The 15,198-nt window shown below is 41.2% G+C and overlaps 1 protein-coding gene across 1 annotated transcript in view; it reads left to right on the top strand.

The window, feature by feature from the left end:
* The first annotated feature begins 4,159 nt into the window (after positions 1-4,159).
* eepd1 (endonuclease/exonuclease/phosphatase family domain containing 1) overlaps positions 4,160-15,198 on the top strand; it is a 37,983-nt gene continuing 26,944 nt past the window's right edge. The window contains 2 exon segments of the mRNA XM_055018149.1: positions 4,160-5,230; positions 5,232-5,341. Coding sequence (XP_054874124.1) covers positions 4,493-5,230; positions 5,232-5,341 — 848 coding nt within the window. The 5' untranslated portion in view covers positions 4,160-4,492.

Genomic DNA, 15,198 nt, shown 5'->3' with positions numbered 1-15,198 from the left:
CAGCAAATTTCACAGAGAGTCTGCCAATGGGTTTGATCTGCTCTATGCAATTTTAGCATTTTAGCACAAGAAGAAAGCTCATTAAATGGCCACACAGTGAAGGGTTCATCCTCTGAGGAACATGGAAATGTTTGGCAAATGTCACTGGGCATTACCATTTCTTTTCTACAACTTTAGTGCTACAGGGAAAGTTGGGGCAAGACTGGTGCTTTTGGACGATGACTATCAATAGTAAATTTGCTTTTCATTCAAATATTGACAGAATTCTTCTAGTGGGGGATAGTCAAGCTTTTTTGATCTTAACTGGGAGATTTTCAGAAATTATTCACTGGTCCATTATTGAACTTATTTTCACCATCTCTTTCTTTGTACTCCTACAAAACACCAGCATTAACAGAGGAAAAAACAAGTCCAAGGTAAACACAAGGTGGCTGACCAGTAGTTACATGTCTCCCTGATGGCCCGTAGCCACAAACTGACACAAGCGCTCTCTTAGCAGGTCAAGTGGAGCCAAGAAGAGCCACTGACAAGATCCACAGGATTAGTAACATTAGACAGCAGGCAGGAGAAGATGCTATCAGACCACACCAATCCATCCTGAGCGGCCATCATGTTCTTTGGATTCATATCACTGTGAAATCTAAATCCTCTTAACTGATTTGGATCATTTAGCTCCATTCGTCTTTTGCATTTGTCCTTTTAAGGGAAGTCGATGCCGTCAGCTTTGAATCCCTTCTTTGATTATTTAATTGGATCATGCCTGCACTGGAGATTTCTGCTAAATCTGTGTTGCATAAGCGGTGAGGTGGGGTCATGCTGACAATGTCCAGTATGTATGTCATGAGGCATCCTGCCTGTAAATAGAGCTGTGATGCGAACAGTGGCTTATCCTTTTAGTAGAGAATCCTGTTACACAGCTGACTGTCTGCACCAAATGTCTCTGTCAGTACTATAGCTCCATGTTAATGGATCCCAATCAAACATGATGCCCATCTGATAAACAGACTGCCATGTGACAGAATTTGCATTTGTCAGCTATGATTTGTTATATATTACATAACTGTCAGTGCAGTGTTGACCATGAAACCTTTAATTAAAATAATGATCCTGCATCCTTCAATCGTGAACATTAACTAAGACAGACAGACAGACAGACAGACAGACAGATAGACAGAGAGACAGACAGACAGACAGACAGAAGGAAACACTTCAACAACCCTTATAATCATCCAAAGAACCACAAATCCACGTGAACAATCCCCAAAGAAAGACCTATGGGAAAGGACCATTGAAAACCCCTCAAGTACTAGATCATGTTAAAAAAAAAAAAAAAAAAAAAAGTTGTCCTTATTTTTGTTGGACTCTATAACACACTTCTAGACCCCCCACAAGTATTTAATTAACCTCTCGAATATTTCTGGAGCTACGTCAACAGCTCAGAGTGCTTCCTTGGAGAAGGGATCTTCACAAGACCCTCGGAACGCCTTAAGAATCCTTGACATTCCCACAAGAGACCCTAGAACTAATTTTAATCTTTAGTTCAACCAATTTAAAGGGCTCCAAAAACTCCTCTTATATCACTGGAAGCCCTTGAGAGCCCTCAAGACTCTACTGAGAAGCCTGTTACCTCTGTCATCTCACACACAGCGCTTTAACCCTTTGATGTGCAACATGGGTCAAAACTGACCCAAGTCCAATGGAAAACGGGAATCTCCTTACCCACACTGTGCATCAAAGGGTTAAGAACCTTTCATTTGGAATCCACCCTTTGGCCCTGGAATATTCTCAAAAAGTTATACATCCTAAAACCAATGTTACAGAAGAATCTTTAAAAAAAAGGAATTAAAAAGATTTAAACTACTCCTCATATTGCTTGAGAATCCCTACAAAATGCTCAAGAATGCCTGTACAAAGATCAACAAGCTCCTGAAAGTTTCCACAAACCAAAACCCATGCCAGGAACATGGTAATCCTTATTTGAACTTGTATGTGCACCCAATGACTTGCAATCTTCATAAGCAACCCTGTAGGAACCCTAAGAACCTGTCTACAGATCTGCAGAATACTTTCAAGGATCTATTGATCTCTTAACATAGTTGGAAACTTCTCATGGACCCCATTTCAGAGCCTCCTCAAGAAGAACTGAAACCTCATCATGAACTGGTTTCTGAATCTCACTTATGCAATGTGCTGGTGTGACGCATTTACGAAACCTGTTACATTAGCACACAGTAGCATGAAATCAACAGCGGTGCACGTCTGTACCAGAATAAGTGCAAATGCAACAATCCCATCATGTTTCTTATTTCCAACTGGAAAGAACTATAGATGAGAGAATCATATGATCAATACATCATCATAGGCTTTGTTGATAGTGAATGAAACCACAGCACAAGTCTTATCTGAAATTATAATGCAATGCTAATTCACTCAGGTAGGATCAGATCAGAGGAAACCAGAGAGATGACGTCCTTCCACTGATCGAGGCCACAAGCAAACACTGAGACCAGCTGCAGTATCCTGGTCAGGTCTGAGGGAGGTTTTCATTTCAAATTTTCATTTTTAAATGTCAATATTTTCTCACTAAAACGTTTCCCACTAATAGCTGATAACAACAAACACATACAATGCATTGAAACTTCAGAAATAGCTGCAGAGCTCACAGCACACACAGGCCAAACCTCAAAGTCTTGACTTATAATTTGCATAAAAATAAATTGATAACTGAACAAGCTGCAGGTTACAACATGTCAGTTCTGCTTCACTTCTCCAGTAATTTTGACACCTTGACGTCATGTCTGAAGCCACGCCCCCTGTCATTCCTGGAGGAAGCATTAATTGACAGGGAGAGTCTCTACGTTCCAAAATAAAAGCTGGGATGACAAATTATAGTTATAGAGACATATTCCCAGGCGCAAAGCAACAACAGCAAAGAGCATAATGATTACATACATTTAAGGAGAGATCACATCTGATGCTTGCAATATTGTATTTGGGAAAGTTGATTATTATCTATATTGGTTATTAAGAACCAAAGGCATGGTAAACAGAGTAAATAAATGTACATGATTAATAGAGCAGCAAAGGGGATAAAATGTAGACATCATGAAAAAATTTAAATCAACTAAAAGATTACATAAGTAAATATGTAACAATGGTAATAAGTTTAATGGGCAGTGATTGCACATAGGTATAGCAGATCATTCCATCTCAAGAAAATATAACTTTTCACATATTTTTTTTTAAAAGAAAATGATGATAATGGAACCCCCTTTTCAATATTGTCATTTTCTTTTCTTTTGTTAAATCTCTGTAAAGTCAATATTTTCTTGTGATGGAATGATCTGCTATAACAATATTTTTCCAAAATTTTCCTGTGTGATAATATTTCCTGTATGCTATGTGTTCTGTACTATTATAAGTCTGGTGTAAACAGCCTGTTCTTTTGATAATACTTGTCTACGCTTTTGAGTACTTAATTTCAATTAAATTTCTTTTCTGTTTTATTGTATACTTTATTTTACACATTTATTTTTTTTTATTTTTTTCTACAGTTTGAATCAATCAGTTTGACATAATCTTAAAAAATGTGTGCACTTTATTGAACTTCTCTACACAGTTTTGATGTACGTATTTAAACAAATTTTATTTTTACTGGTTGCACTTTGTATTTTTCTCTTTGCAGGTTTTTTCACCCGTTATGCTTTAAAGCACTTTGAATAACCTCAGTGTATGACAAAGTGCTGCATAAATAAACTTGCTTTCTTCTTCTATATGTAAATTAAATATTGATATTGCACAGATTATTCAGTGTGTAGGCAAAATGAATGTAGGAGTAGTAATGAATCTTAAAATGAAAAGTGAAATGTGAAAAGAAATGTGTAAATTAGTAAAAAATTGAAATGAAAACTGAAAAAAAAATAATATAAGAATGTATTTTTTGGGCAAAATTGAAAAAAATAAGATTATATGCCGATTTATTTGGTTCCTTTGTTTCTTCCATATTTATGTAGTTGTGTTTTTTGTTGTTTTGTTTTGTTTTTCGTCTGACTGAACCACACTGCGAGATTTAGTCTGACGGTGCTTTTACTTTGAAGACGACCACTCGGCGTTCCGGTGTGAATGTATAACTTGACGCCGTGAGGATGGTTTGTATTGATGTGAGCGTCTCGCCGTCAGATGAGCGTGTCCAGGCCGACCTGTGGCCAGACGCACACGGAGAGTCTGAGGACAAAGTTTGCTGGATCCAGCTCTTATCTGCGCTCAGCTGCACGGAGCTCAGAGCGTTTAGGAGCCGCTGAGGGCAGCATGTATCCGGGCTGAGGACGGCCGCTGTGGTGCGTATGACTGATCCCCGTTAATGAAGCACCACCGGGATGTGTGCGTAACGATCTGACTGTCACCTCTCCGCTCCTCCGTAGTTTGCTTCGTGCCGGTTGTTTCTCTGCCGTGGCCCTCCGTCTGCTCCGAGCCCCGGTGACCCTCTGGAGCCATGGGTGGGAGTCTGGGCTGCCACCGCTCCATCCCCAAGGACCCCACAGACTTCAGCTGCGGAAAGCGCAAATTCAGCGCTGCGTGCAATTTCAGCCACATCCTGGTGAACCAGGAGCGGCTGAACATCAACACGGCCACCGAGGAGGAGCTCATGACTCTGCCGGGGGTCAACCGCACCGTGGCTCAGAACATCGTGGAGTACCGGGACTGTATCGGCGGCTTTAAGAAGGTGGAGGACCTGGCTCTGGTGAGCGGCATCGGAGCCACCAAACTGGAGGTGATCAAACTGGAAATCTGCGTCTCCAGCAGGACCAGCTCGTCCCAGCACTCCCCGTCCTCGCTGCGCAAAGACCTGGAGCACCAGTCCAGCACCGGGATGAACATTAACACCGCCACCCCGGCGCAGCTCATGAGCATCAGGGGCATCACGGAGAAGATCGCCAAGAACATCGTGGCCTACCGGGCAGAGCACGGCCCGTTCAAGAGCATCGAGGACCTGGTGAGGGTGAACCACATCAACAGCTCCCTGCTGGACAAAATCCGCTTCCAGGTGTTCGTGGAGCGCTCCAGGGCTCCATCCACCAACACCAACGGAGGGCTCACCTGCACCACCAAGTCTCACCCCAGCCCCACTTCATTCAGCCTCAGGAGCGACGACCTGGACCTCCCTCCCGGAGGACCGACCCAGATCATCTCTGTGCGGCCGAACGTGGAGCCCCCGCTCGGGCTGCGGGAGGGGCAAGCCCGTGGTGCGGATGGCCACGTGGAGCCTGCAGGGCTGCTCCTGCGACAAAGCCAACAACCCGGGAGTCAAGGAGGTGGTCTGCATGACCCTGCTGGAGAACGAGTGAGTACCTGTAGACCCAGTCAGTTCACACCTGAGGGGGGACGGACAGACAGACAGACGGACAGACAGACAGACAGACAGACAGGTCATTTAACACGATCAGATGATGTCAGATGCGTCATGATGATAATGGTGATGTCAAAAGTAAAACCAAACTTGATCTTGTTTGCAATGGAGAGCAAGATGTACAAAGCCACTGATGGTATAAAACACATTTGAATAGTCTGCTTTATTACTGAATAGAATAAATGTGTGAATAATTTAAACCAAACAACTGAAAAGAGACCAGTGATCAGTGCAGACCATTATCATCCAAATGTATACATCATTTAAGGACTAAGTTTGACTTGGGATTTTCGATTTTCAACAATTTTCTATTAATATTGTTGATCATAAATCTATATTTTTACCACACGCATTAAATAAATAGAGCTTTGGCCACAGATAAATCTGTAAAAATATAAAATAATGTTATTTATACTTCTGACCCATTTTCCCCCTTTGTTAACTTGTAAATTAATACTTTTTCCCCTGTGATTTTCCTTATTAAAATATGCAGTTTGACAAAACAGGAAAATTCTGTAAAAGGGTTAGTACATTACATTGTTTAAAAAATTCCACTTAAAAACTACATTTTTTTCACAGTGTTGACCAACAATAATACAGACACTTGGAGCTGTGTTGATTCAGGTCATAGATAAAACACATTTTACCCCAAAGAGTGGCTCCAAAGTGGCATAAAGCTCTAATTTGATGTTGCAGCTTCACCATCTTTAATATGGGGCCATCAGCTCCACACTAGCTGGCACAGATTCTCTACACCAGCGTGTGCCAACTGTGTCATCTAGAAACCAAAGTGGTCCAAAGCAGCTGATGCAAAGTGAACCTTTTTCTGGAACCATAAAGAAGATTCTTCACACTGTCCTCCACATTTGAAAGAAAGAATGAGACAATATGCTTGTAAAGAATATAAATCCTGACTGTTCTGTGTGGTATCCGTAGAAAAAGCTTCAATATAAAACAGTAAAGTTGCCCTTTGATTGTTTCTAGATTTCCATATGATTTCTGTCCTATTTAAATGGACCTTTATCTCACTAGTGGCTTTTTGATCATGGAACTATCATGACAGGAGTAAACCCTGCAGCAGCAGTCTATACCGCCTGTATATTATGGTCAGATCAGACATACAAAAAGTAATACAACGCTAAAAGCTCAACCACAATGCCAACAATATGGCAGCAGCAGGTATCTGGGTCAGACCTGCTGTGATGAGCTCTGAGTGACGCAACATCTCACATTCTTTGAGTATATTGCCGTCTGACAGGGTCTCACTTGTAAAAAAAACACGAGTGAAGGGCAGTGAGAGCACCACGATCTGGACCCGACCACTTCTAGAGTTCTTCCCCCCTGAGTGCAGCAGATAGCAGGAGAAAAGGTCTCTGTGGATTCATCTGCCACAGTTTCAGTGTCAGGTTCAGTGCTTGAATAATGAGATTAATTGGATGGGATTCTGTGTGTATTTCTGTGAGGACAAGCTGCTCGGGTCACTTTGTGTAAAAGCTCTAAACGGCTCGCCAGATTCTGACTTTATCTGGCCTCTTCTTACATCATGACACACTTTCTTGAGCAGGTTGCGACCTGAGTCTCAGTAACTGTTGCCACCAGGTTACACTGACTGGCTGGTGTGCAAGTTAAAGTGCCAGGAGCTGTTTGGTATCTGCTTGGGTGGTTGAGACCTGACCTGCTTGGGGGAGGAGGGGGTGGTCATGAGAAGGTATTCATGCTGTGCATGTCTACAGCTGCCAGTATAGTTGGTATATAGAGTTAGTTAGTATCTAGGGCTGGAAAGGTTAGGGATTTTCTGACAGATATAGTGATTTGATTTGCAATATATTTTTAAAGCCAAACTGTAGTCCAATAGTCACTGTGTAACAAATTTAAAGCATGAGATGGAACTTTGCTACCTGACTGTCACACAAGGAGGACGACATGCATTTGTAAAACCACTGACACAACTCTGGCTCAGACATGTGTTAAACATACACACTACTGTTCAAAAGTTTGGGGTCACTTAGAAATGTCCTTATTTTTGAAAGAAAAGCATTTTTTTCTTCAATGAAAATAACATTAAATGAATCAGGGATACAGTCTAGACATTGTTAATGTGGTAAATGACTAGCTGGAAATGGCAGATTTTTAACCCTTTGATGCACAACATGGGTCAAAAGTGATCCAAATCCAATGGAAAATGAGTATCTCCTGCCCCACATTGCGCATCAAAGGATTAATGGAATATCTACATCGGGGTACAGAGGAACATTTCCAGCAACCATCACTCCTGTGTTCTAATGCTACATTGTGTTAGCTAATGGTGTTGAAAGGCTAACTGATGAATGATGACTAAAAGTGTGAGTTTTCATGGAAAGCATGAAATTGCCTGAGTGACCCCAAACTTTTGAACAGTAGCTTATATCCTAAATCGCAGTCTTTGTGATTTGTAATTGTATCATTTCAAATTTGGAACCTGAATTTTATTAACCAAACTCCATTCAAGAGTCTGTCATTTTTATAGATGACTTCCCTTTATGGAAAAATGTAACTAAGCATATTTTAACTCCTCTCTGTTTGTTTTTTTCCCCCATACATCTGTGCTACGGAACTGCTCTGTCATGGCCTCTGCACAGCAGTGCTGGCCAAATATATTAAAAAAGGATTCTCTAGAAATCCCCCCAGAACAAACGGCTTTTCTTATCGTGCTTTGGAGATATTGCATGTTATTTCAATAAGTAATCCGTCCAAGATTAAAAATTCACCTTGTCTTTTTTGTTCCTCCTTGGCCCCAGTTCACTGTGGAGTCCTGTACAGCTACTTTTTCAGCCTCAGTTGGGTCTTTATCAGAGGAAACTTAATTTCATTCAGCAGGTGGAATCAGTAGAGGACAGATGTTTAAATCACTCAGCCTTGTAAAGCAGCAATTTTACCTATTTGCTACAATTTATCATTATTTGGGGGCTTCTTCTCTATTGACAAGAAAAATAGTGACAGCAGCAGCGCAAAGCAAAGCAGATCTTTAAATGTTTGCCTTTGACTATCATACATGATAAAGAGAAGGTTACTTGTATTTGAAAAGCTGGAGCCATTGACTTTTCCTTGAAAAACATGACAGAAATGACTGATTGCCTCCTGATAGTTGCCAATAAATCATTTTGCAGATCGATCAACCCTTTCAGTTTCACAGCAAAGTACGCCTCAATCTCGCAAGACTGAACCGTGCATTCCAAGCATTCATTTTTAAATCTGTCACTCTATGAATATATTTCAGGGAAAGACAGTTGTGGGTCAGTATCCATAGTCGTAAGATTTGTTGTGTCTCGCTTCCTCCTGTGACAACAGGCTTTCCATCCAGATTTATAGTGCATCCATGCAGAACAGCTTTGTTTTTACTTTCGGGCACTTGAGTGACAAATCAATTCTCCAAGTCTCGGGAAATCTACAGGGGGTTTGAACACCGTTCCTCCAAAACATATTCCATCAGGATAGAAATGTTTCTTCATAGGTTAAAAGTTGTCACTCAGAACAACTTAATATTGATTTGCAGCGACCCTTCCACAGGATGGCCTCACTGTACGGGTGAAGGGCTCAGGTTTACCCTTTAATTGTTGCCCGTCTGTAAGTGGTGAGATGACCCTCTGTAGGAACTCATTGTTTGGAAGCAGACTGGGACCTCAAGGTGGTGTAGCTGCAGGGTTTATATTGGTGTTAGTTCATCTCGCTGTCTGTCTGACAACACCGGTGTTTGGTGTGTCTTTGTGGTCTCAGTGCCATTAATCTCACAAAAGGTGGTAACACTTTCAGACAGCCTGTTTTTTTTAGGCTTACATGGTGTTATATTTGTGAAAAGCAACTCAAGTAGTTGCACACAAATTTCCATACCCTGACCTCCACATACGCTGCTGTTCAAAAGGTTGGGGTCACTTAGAAATGTCCTTATTTTTGAAAGAAAACTATTTTTTTACAATGAACATAACATTAAAGTAATCACAAATTAAGTCTAGACATTGTTATTGTGCTAAATGACTATTCTAGCTGGAAATGGCTGATTTTTAATGGAATATCTACATAGAGGTACAGAGGAACATTTCCAGCAACCATCACTCCTGTGTTCTAATGCTACATTGTGTTAGCTAATGGTGTTGAAAGGATAATTGATGATTAGAAAACCTTTGTGCAATTATGTTAGTGCATGAATAAAAGTGAGTTTTCATGGAAGACATGAAATTATGTGGGTGACCCCAAACTTTTGAATGGTAGTGTACCTGGTCAATCCCTGCGAGAAGAAAGTTTTTCACCAGATGTTGCTCCTGATATTATGTCATTATAAAGTTGTGGTGGATTCAGACAGTTTCTAATGATCTAACAAGCACTGTCATTGAAACATTTAATTTCATCGTGCTGCTGACCAAGGACAGACTTACTGATAATGATGGACACATAAAATGTTGAGTTTCAAGAGTTTAGTGCACCTCAGAGGAAGAAGGTTCTGTGTTTGAACCTCTTGGCTTCTTCCTTTTGTAGCTGATGGTTGATGACAGAGTTTGGGGTAGCATTTCTTTATGTAACATTAAAATTGTCCATGTTGATCAAGTAATCCATGAAAGTGCACCACACCCAGAGCAAACAGCTTCAGGTACATCACTTGACCGCTCCATTTGAACAAGGAGCGTGTGTGCTATAACAACAACCGTCTGATTACCTTTGGCGCCATCTTCCTCTCTATCTGCTTCCTCTTCATCCTCAGTCCAATCCACCCACCCACCCTCTCCAATGTTTCCTTCAGTAATGCCTCCCTTTTCCTGTGTTCCCAAGCCAAGCTAACAGTCCTAATGGTGACATTGTAAGGATCATTGTTATGGAGGAAAAGTCGGCAGTAGGTGGAGGACGCTGTGGACGAGATACACTGTGTTTGCACAGCGCTCGGCCCCGCTGCGCAAGCAATCACAAGATCCAGGCTGAGTTTACACACTTCCTGGCTTTCCTCCAGGCACAAGCAGAGAGCTACTAGAGTTCAATGAACTCCCACTAACTGAAGGTTACACTGCAAACTGCGCTCAGCCACCACAGCTTCCCAGGCCTGCTGATGTTAGTAATCAGCTGGCTGTTACTCATCCCCACATAGTGGCCTGAAGGGAAGTGAAAGAGCTGCCACTGGCCCTGAAGAGCGGGGTTAATATGGATCAAGGTGTAGATGCGAGCTGACAGGGACTCACTTGACTCAGAAAATGCGGCTCCAGCTGTGTTGCTGTCAGATCTTTCTGCACGACAGGTTGCAGGAGGATGTTTCCTCAGTGTTTGCAATTCTTTTAGGGCTTCATCTTCTTTCACCACACAGTGGAATTCGCCTGTCTGTGTTTTTGAAACATCCACACGGCATCTTCTGTCTTGCAAAACAGCTTGTACAAAATGTGTGACATTTATCCTCTCTGTCCAAACCTTTAAGGGAAAAACAACACTGTGTACAGTGTGACAGCTGGCATTCCTCCAGTTTACATCCCACCATACCTGATGCTTTACCACACACACAGTCTCGCTTGACCAGTCTATTGGCTGCACCTCAACATCATTCTAATATAGGAGGAAAATCGCTCTGACTTGTGTGTATTTCTTTAAACCAGCTGCACTCATCTCGGTTGGAGCTAAGCGAAGGATGCCGCTTTGATGTTCTTCAGAATAGTAAGAGAGGGACTGTCGTGGTGAAGCGTTTGCGTGCGAGGAGATGAGCACTGTGATAAAATGGATAATCCATGGAAAAGAAGTGGAAGGGCTGCCTTACTGCACAATCCAAGTTGCTGCTAGGACGTTGTTGTTTCCTGTAGCAAAGTGGATTTTGTAAGCAGTAATGTGCAAATCCTGGAAATGAGAGACCATTGGTAGGCTTATAGCGTCAGCCGACATCCGGGGAATCAGACTACCAAAGACTAGAGGTAGCCAGTAGAATGAGATGAGATGATCAGAACCACACTCATGGCATACGAGCATGGTTAGCTTAGCTTAGCATTAAGACTGGAGGCAGGGCACCACGGCTTGCCTTGTTTTGTTGAAACTTAAACAACACACTGGCCAAAATCTGTACATTCTGTTGTGTTTTCTGTGAAGAAATGCATGAACACAACTGATGTAACCAGTTCATCTGGAACTCTGAGAAGGTGCTCTGGACTAACTGTCATTTCTAAGCCTTAGCGACAGAAATAGTGGGAGTAAAGTTAACTTTTTATAAGAAGGATACCTGAACCTCCTTTAAAGTGTAAATTATCATCAACAAAATTAGCTCCTGGTGGGTTTTTGTCTGAGGTAAATGAGAATTTGGTTTTTGCATTTCGATCATGTAGCCGGAACATCTGCGTCACGCTTGTGACCAGAACAAGCTGAACCTTAAAGGTTACTCAAGGTTGTTATTACTTGTTTTTTTCACCACAATGAAAGTGGTGAGGGTTTGTTTTCAGTGCTGCTATGTCTGCGTCAACCCCTGACCTTGCCGGCAGGGCTGTTGATGATAGAGGACTGCAGGCTGACATCACACACACCTAGAGGAGAGTTCCTTCTACAAGCTAGCTGTAGATTCTCAGTAGAGCGCAGTGTGAAAAGGGAAGAGATGCCAGACAAAGGTCTACATCCTCCTCTAAGTCGTCAAAGCAGTCTCGCAGCAGACTGTGGTTTCTTTTGGTCTGTGGTGGAGTTTATTCCCTTACTGGAAACTCAGTTGTGTAGCTGACACATTGTCATTTTTCTCAAATCACCTTGTGTTAAAACTGGAAAAAACAGTGCCTACGTGTTTCTCAGTTAGGAAATCAAACCAACAGTATTTTAAAGTTAATATACAAAATCAAGAAATCTATTCAGTGACAGAATTCAAGTATCTTGAGGTTGTATTAGACCCTCAATTTAAATTTGATCTCCATGTATAGAAGATCTCAAAAACAGTGTAAAAAAATCTGAACTGCTTTAAGTTAATCAGAAATGTTCTGTGCTGTTTTTATTGATGTTGTTGGTCCTCTTTGTCTACTTTCTCCAGGAGTTGAAAATTAGCTTAATGCTCTAAATGCAATACTTCAGATCTTTTCTATGTTAATTCCATGGTCCCTGATCAAAATAAATAAATCATGTACACATGCAGAGAAACACATCTGCAGCTAGTATACTGACTAAAAGAAATCCACTGAGGGAAATCTTCAAAATGCCGTCACTGTCCAGCCTCTCCCATCTCATATCTCCACCATTCCTTCATGCTGTTAACAGGAGAGTAACAGATAATAAAACAGACTGCTGTGTTTACACTGCAGCAGTTAAAGCCAATTACATGATAATCAGGTGCTGATGATATTCTTGGTCTTTGAGCAGCTGCTGTCGTCGCTCAGTTGTTAAATTTTATTACCGTCTAATCTGATCTGCCTCTGCTACCTGTTTAGCTCCTCATTGCTCTACAGAGAACTGGAAGCTTCAAACCACCAGAGACAGTTTCTGAACAGCTGCCTTTACCATATTAAATAATCGTACTAATAATATTCATGATCACAACCCGTTTATCGTGTATACACAATTCTGTAGTTCTATGTTTGCTTTTTGTCTCTTCCACATTAGTCCAACTGAATTTGCATACCATGTTTTCCTGATACAGTTTATGTTTTAGTTAATTAAGTAGTTGAAATCAAACTGCCATGGCAGAATTAATATTCTGATTCACCCTGAAAAATGAGTTCTTGGGCCCCTTCCGACCTCCACTGTACATGTTAGTTTTATTATTTCCCCAGATGCACAAATAGCAACCTGTACTATAGAGCTGAAATGTTTAGTTGATTAATAACCTAGTTAATAGATTTGCTGGTTTGGGTCATACCATCCACTGGTGCCACCTTGTCAAATGTCAATTTTATTTTTTTTCTACTTCTTTTCTACCTTACACTATTGTTGGCCCAGTTTAAATATGTTAACAAGTTACACTACCGTTCAAACGTTTGGGGTCACTCAGGCAATTTCATGTTTTCCAAGAAAACTCACACTTTTATTCATGTGCTAACATAATTGCACAAGGATTTTCTAGCCATCAGTTCGCCTTTCAACACAATTAGCTAACAAAATGTACAATTAGAACACAGGAGTGATGGTTGCTGGTAATGTCCCTCTGTACCCCTATGTAGATATTCCATTAAAAATCAGGCGTTTCCAGCTAGAATAGTCATTTACCACATTACAATGTCTAGATTGTATTTCTGATTAATTTAATATTATCTTCATTGAAAAGTCATTTTTGTAGGAACATTTTAACGTAAAATCCATCAGACAGTTTTATGTGTTTTCTTAAAGAAACTACGTCACCACTGGGACGTTGTATCTGAGTGTTTAAAACTGGCGGTCAGTTAAACATGGACACAGAAATGGCCAAATTCCTGAAGAACCTTCATTCATTATTAAGTAACTCCAACTGAGGGAAGACTCAAATTGCAGGATTGGAAAGTGGCCTGATACATCATGGAGTTTCTGAGACACTCTCTTTTGATCAAAGTGTAAACAGTGATGCCTATCGGTGCTAGTCAGGTTTGCCTTCTCTCATCCATGAAAAGCATTTGGCTTGTGTAAACGCCATAAAGCCATTAAACACTGTAGTTCAGGCGTGGCTGCAAAAACAAAACATCACATGGCAATAATGTTTGTACAAGGTACAAGGCATAGTTGTTCTTCTCTGGTTCATTTGTACAGTTTGGTTTAATATTTTACATCCGTGCATATTTTGTCCTGTCGGCCTAATAATAGATGAACCTTTATTTCAATAAAATGTGCGGGGGACATTAATGGTAACTTTTCTGTTAAATAGTTTGTGTTATTGGTAGGTGTATTTTGAGCATTTGAAAGGAGCAGTGCTAAAGCTGTTTCCCCTTGTTTCCAGTCTTTATGCTAAGCGAGGCTAATAACGTCCTGTCTCCAGTTCTCTGTTAAACACATGTAAGATATTCATGAACAGTTCACAGTAATTACATTCAGGAAACAGTTAGTTAAAGAGCTGTGCATATAGTATCTTTGCCTGCAGGTATAAAGTTACAGATCCGCTACCACAGAGTACACAAGTCCAGTGTAGTTGTGCAGCTGAGATGATGCACATCTGCGTTGTTTACAGAAGGCTTGGATTATGGAAGAGACATCACAGAGTTTGGCAGACATGACACACACTCCTTTAATTCTTTCACAGACTGACAGGACTGTCAGAGACACACCGAGAAACACGATGCTCATCGACATTTTCTGTGATGTTACTGAGCTGAGATTCGCCAGCATCCAGAGAGGTTGTGGCTAGCGTGGCTGCAGAGGTCATGAGGACAGGGAGCTGCAAAGAAGCTCTGTGCTGAGCTGATGCAGGCTGTTAGGTGCTCATGTGGAAATTTCCATTGGCGTAGCATTTTATTGTGGGTGGACAGTGAGTTAGGGGCACAGCCCAAACCAACGCTGCCAGCCAGGAGTCACTCGGGCCAATAAAGTGCCCCGAGCCCCATTTCTTCTGCTAAACAAAGCTGATCTGGGCTTGTTTATCTCCTGCAGCAGCACTTTAACACTAAGCAGCAAATCCAACTGACTCACTGTGGTCAATAGTGCAGATCCCTTTTAATCAGCAGAATACAAAACAAAAGATACACTTAAGCTCAAAATGATTCATACCCCTGTTAAATACAAGGAATTTCTACATTTTTTCAGTTACACATCAGTATTTCACCTCAGATTTGACATACTTAGGACATGTGGGCAAGTCTGGAACCATGACCAGTTATGTTATGTCAAGTAACACTGTTAAAGGTGTTTAATTCAACTTTGAC

Source organism: Amphiprion ocellaris, chromosome 15 (assembly GCF_022539595.1).
Source record: "Amphiprion ocellaris isolate individual 3 ecotype Okinawa chromosome 15, ASM2253959v1, whole genome shotgun sequence".
Classification (NCBI taxonomy): Eukaryota; Metazoa; Chordata; class Actinopteri; family Pomacentridae; genus Amphiprion; species Amphiprion ocellaris.
Note: the sequence above shows the minus strand (reverse complement) of the source record. Positions and strands in the feature narration are given on the sequence as shown.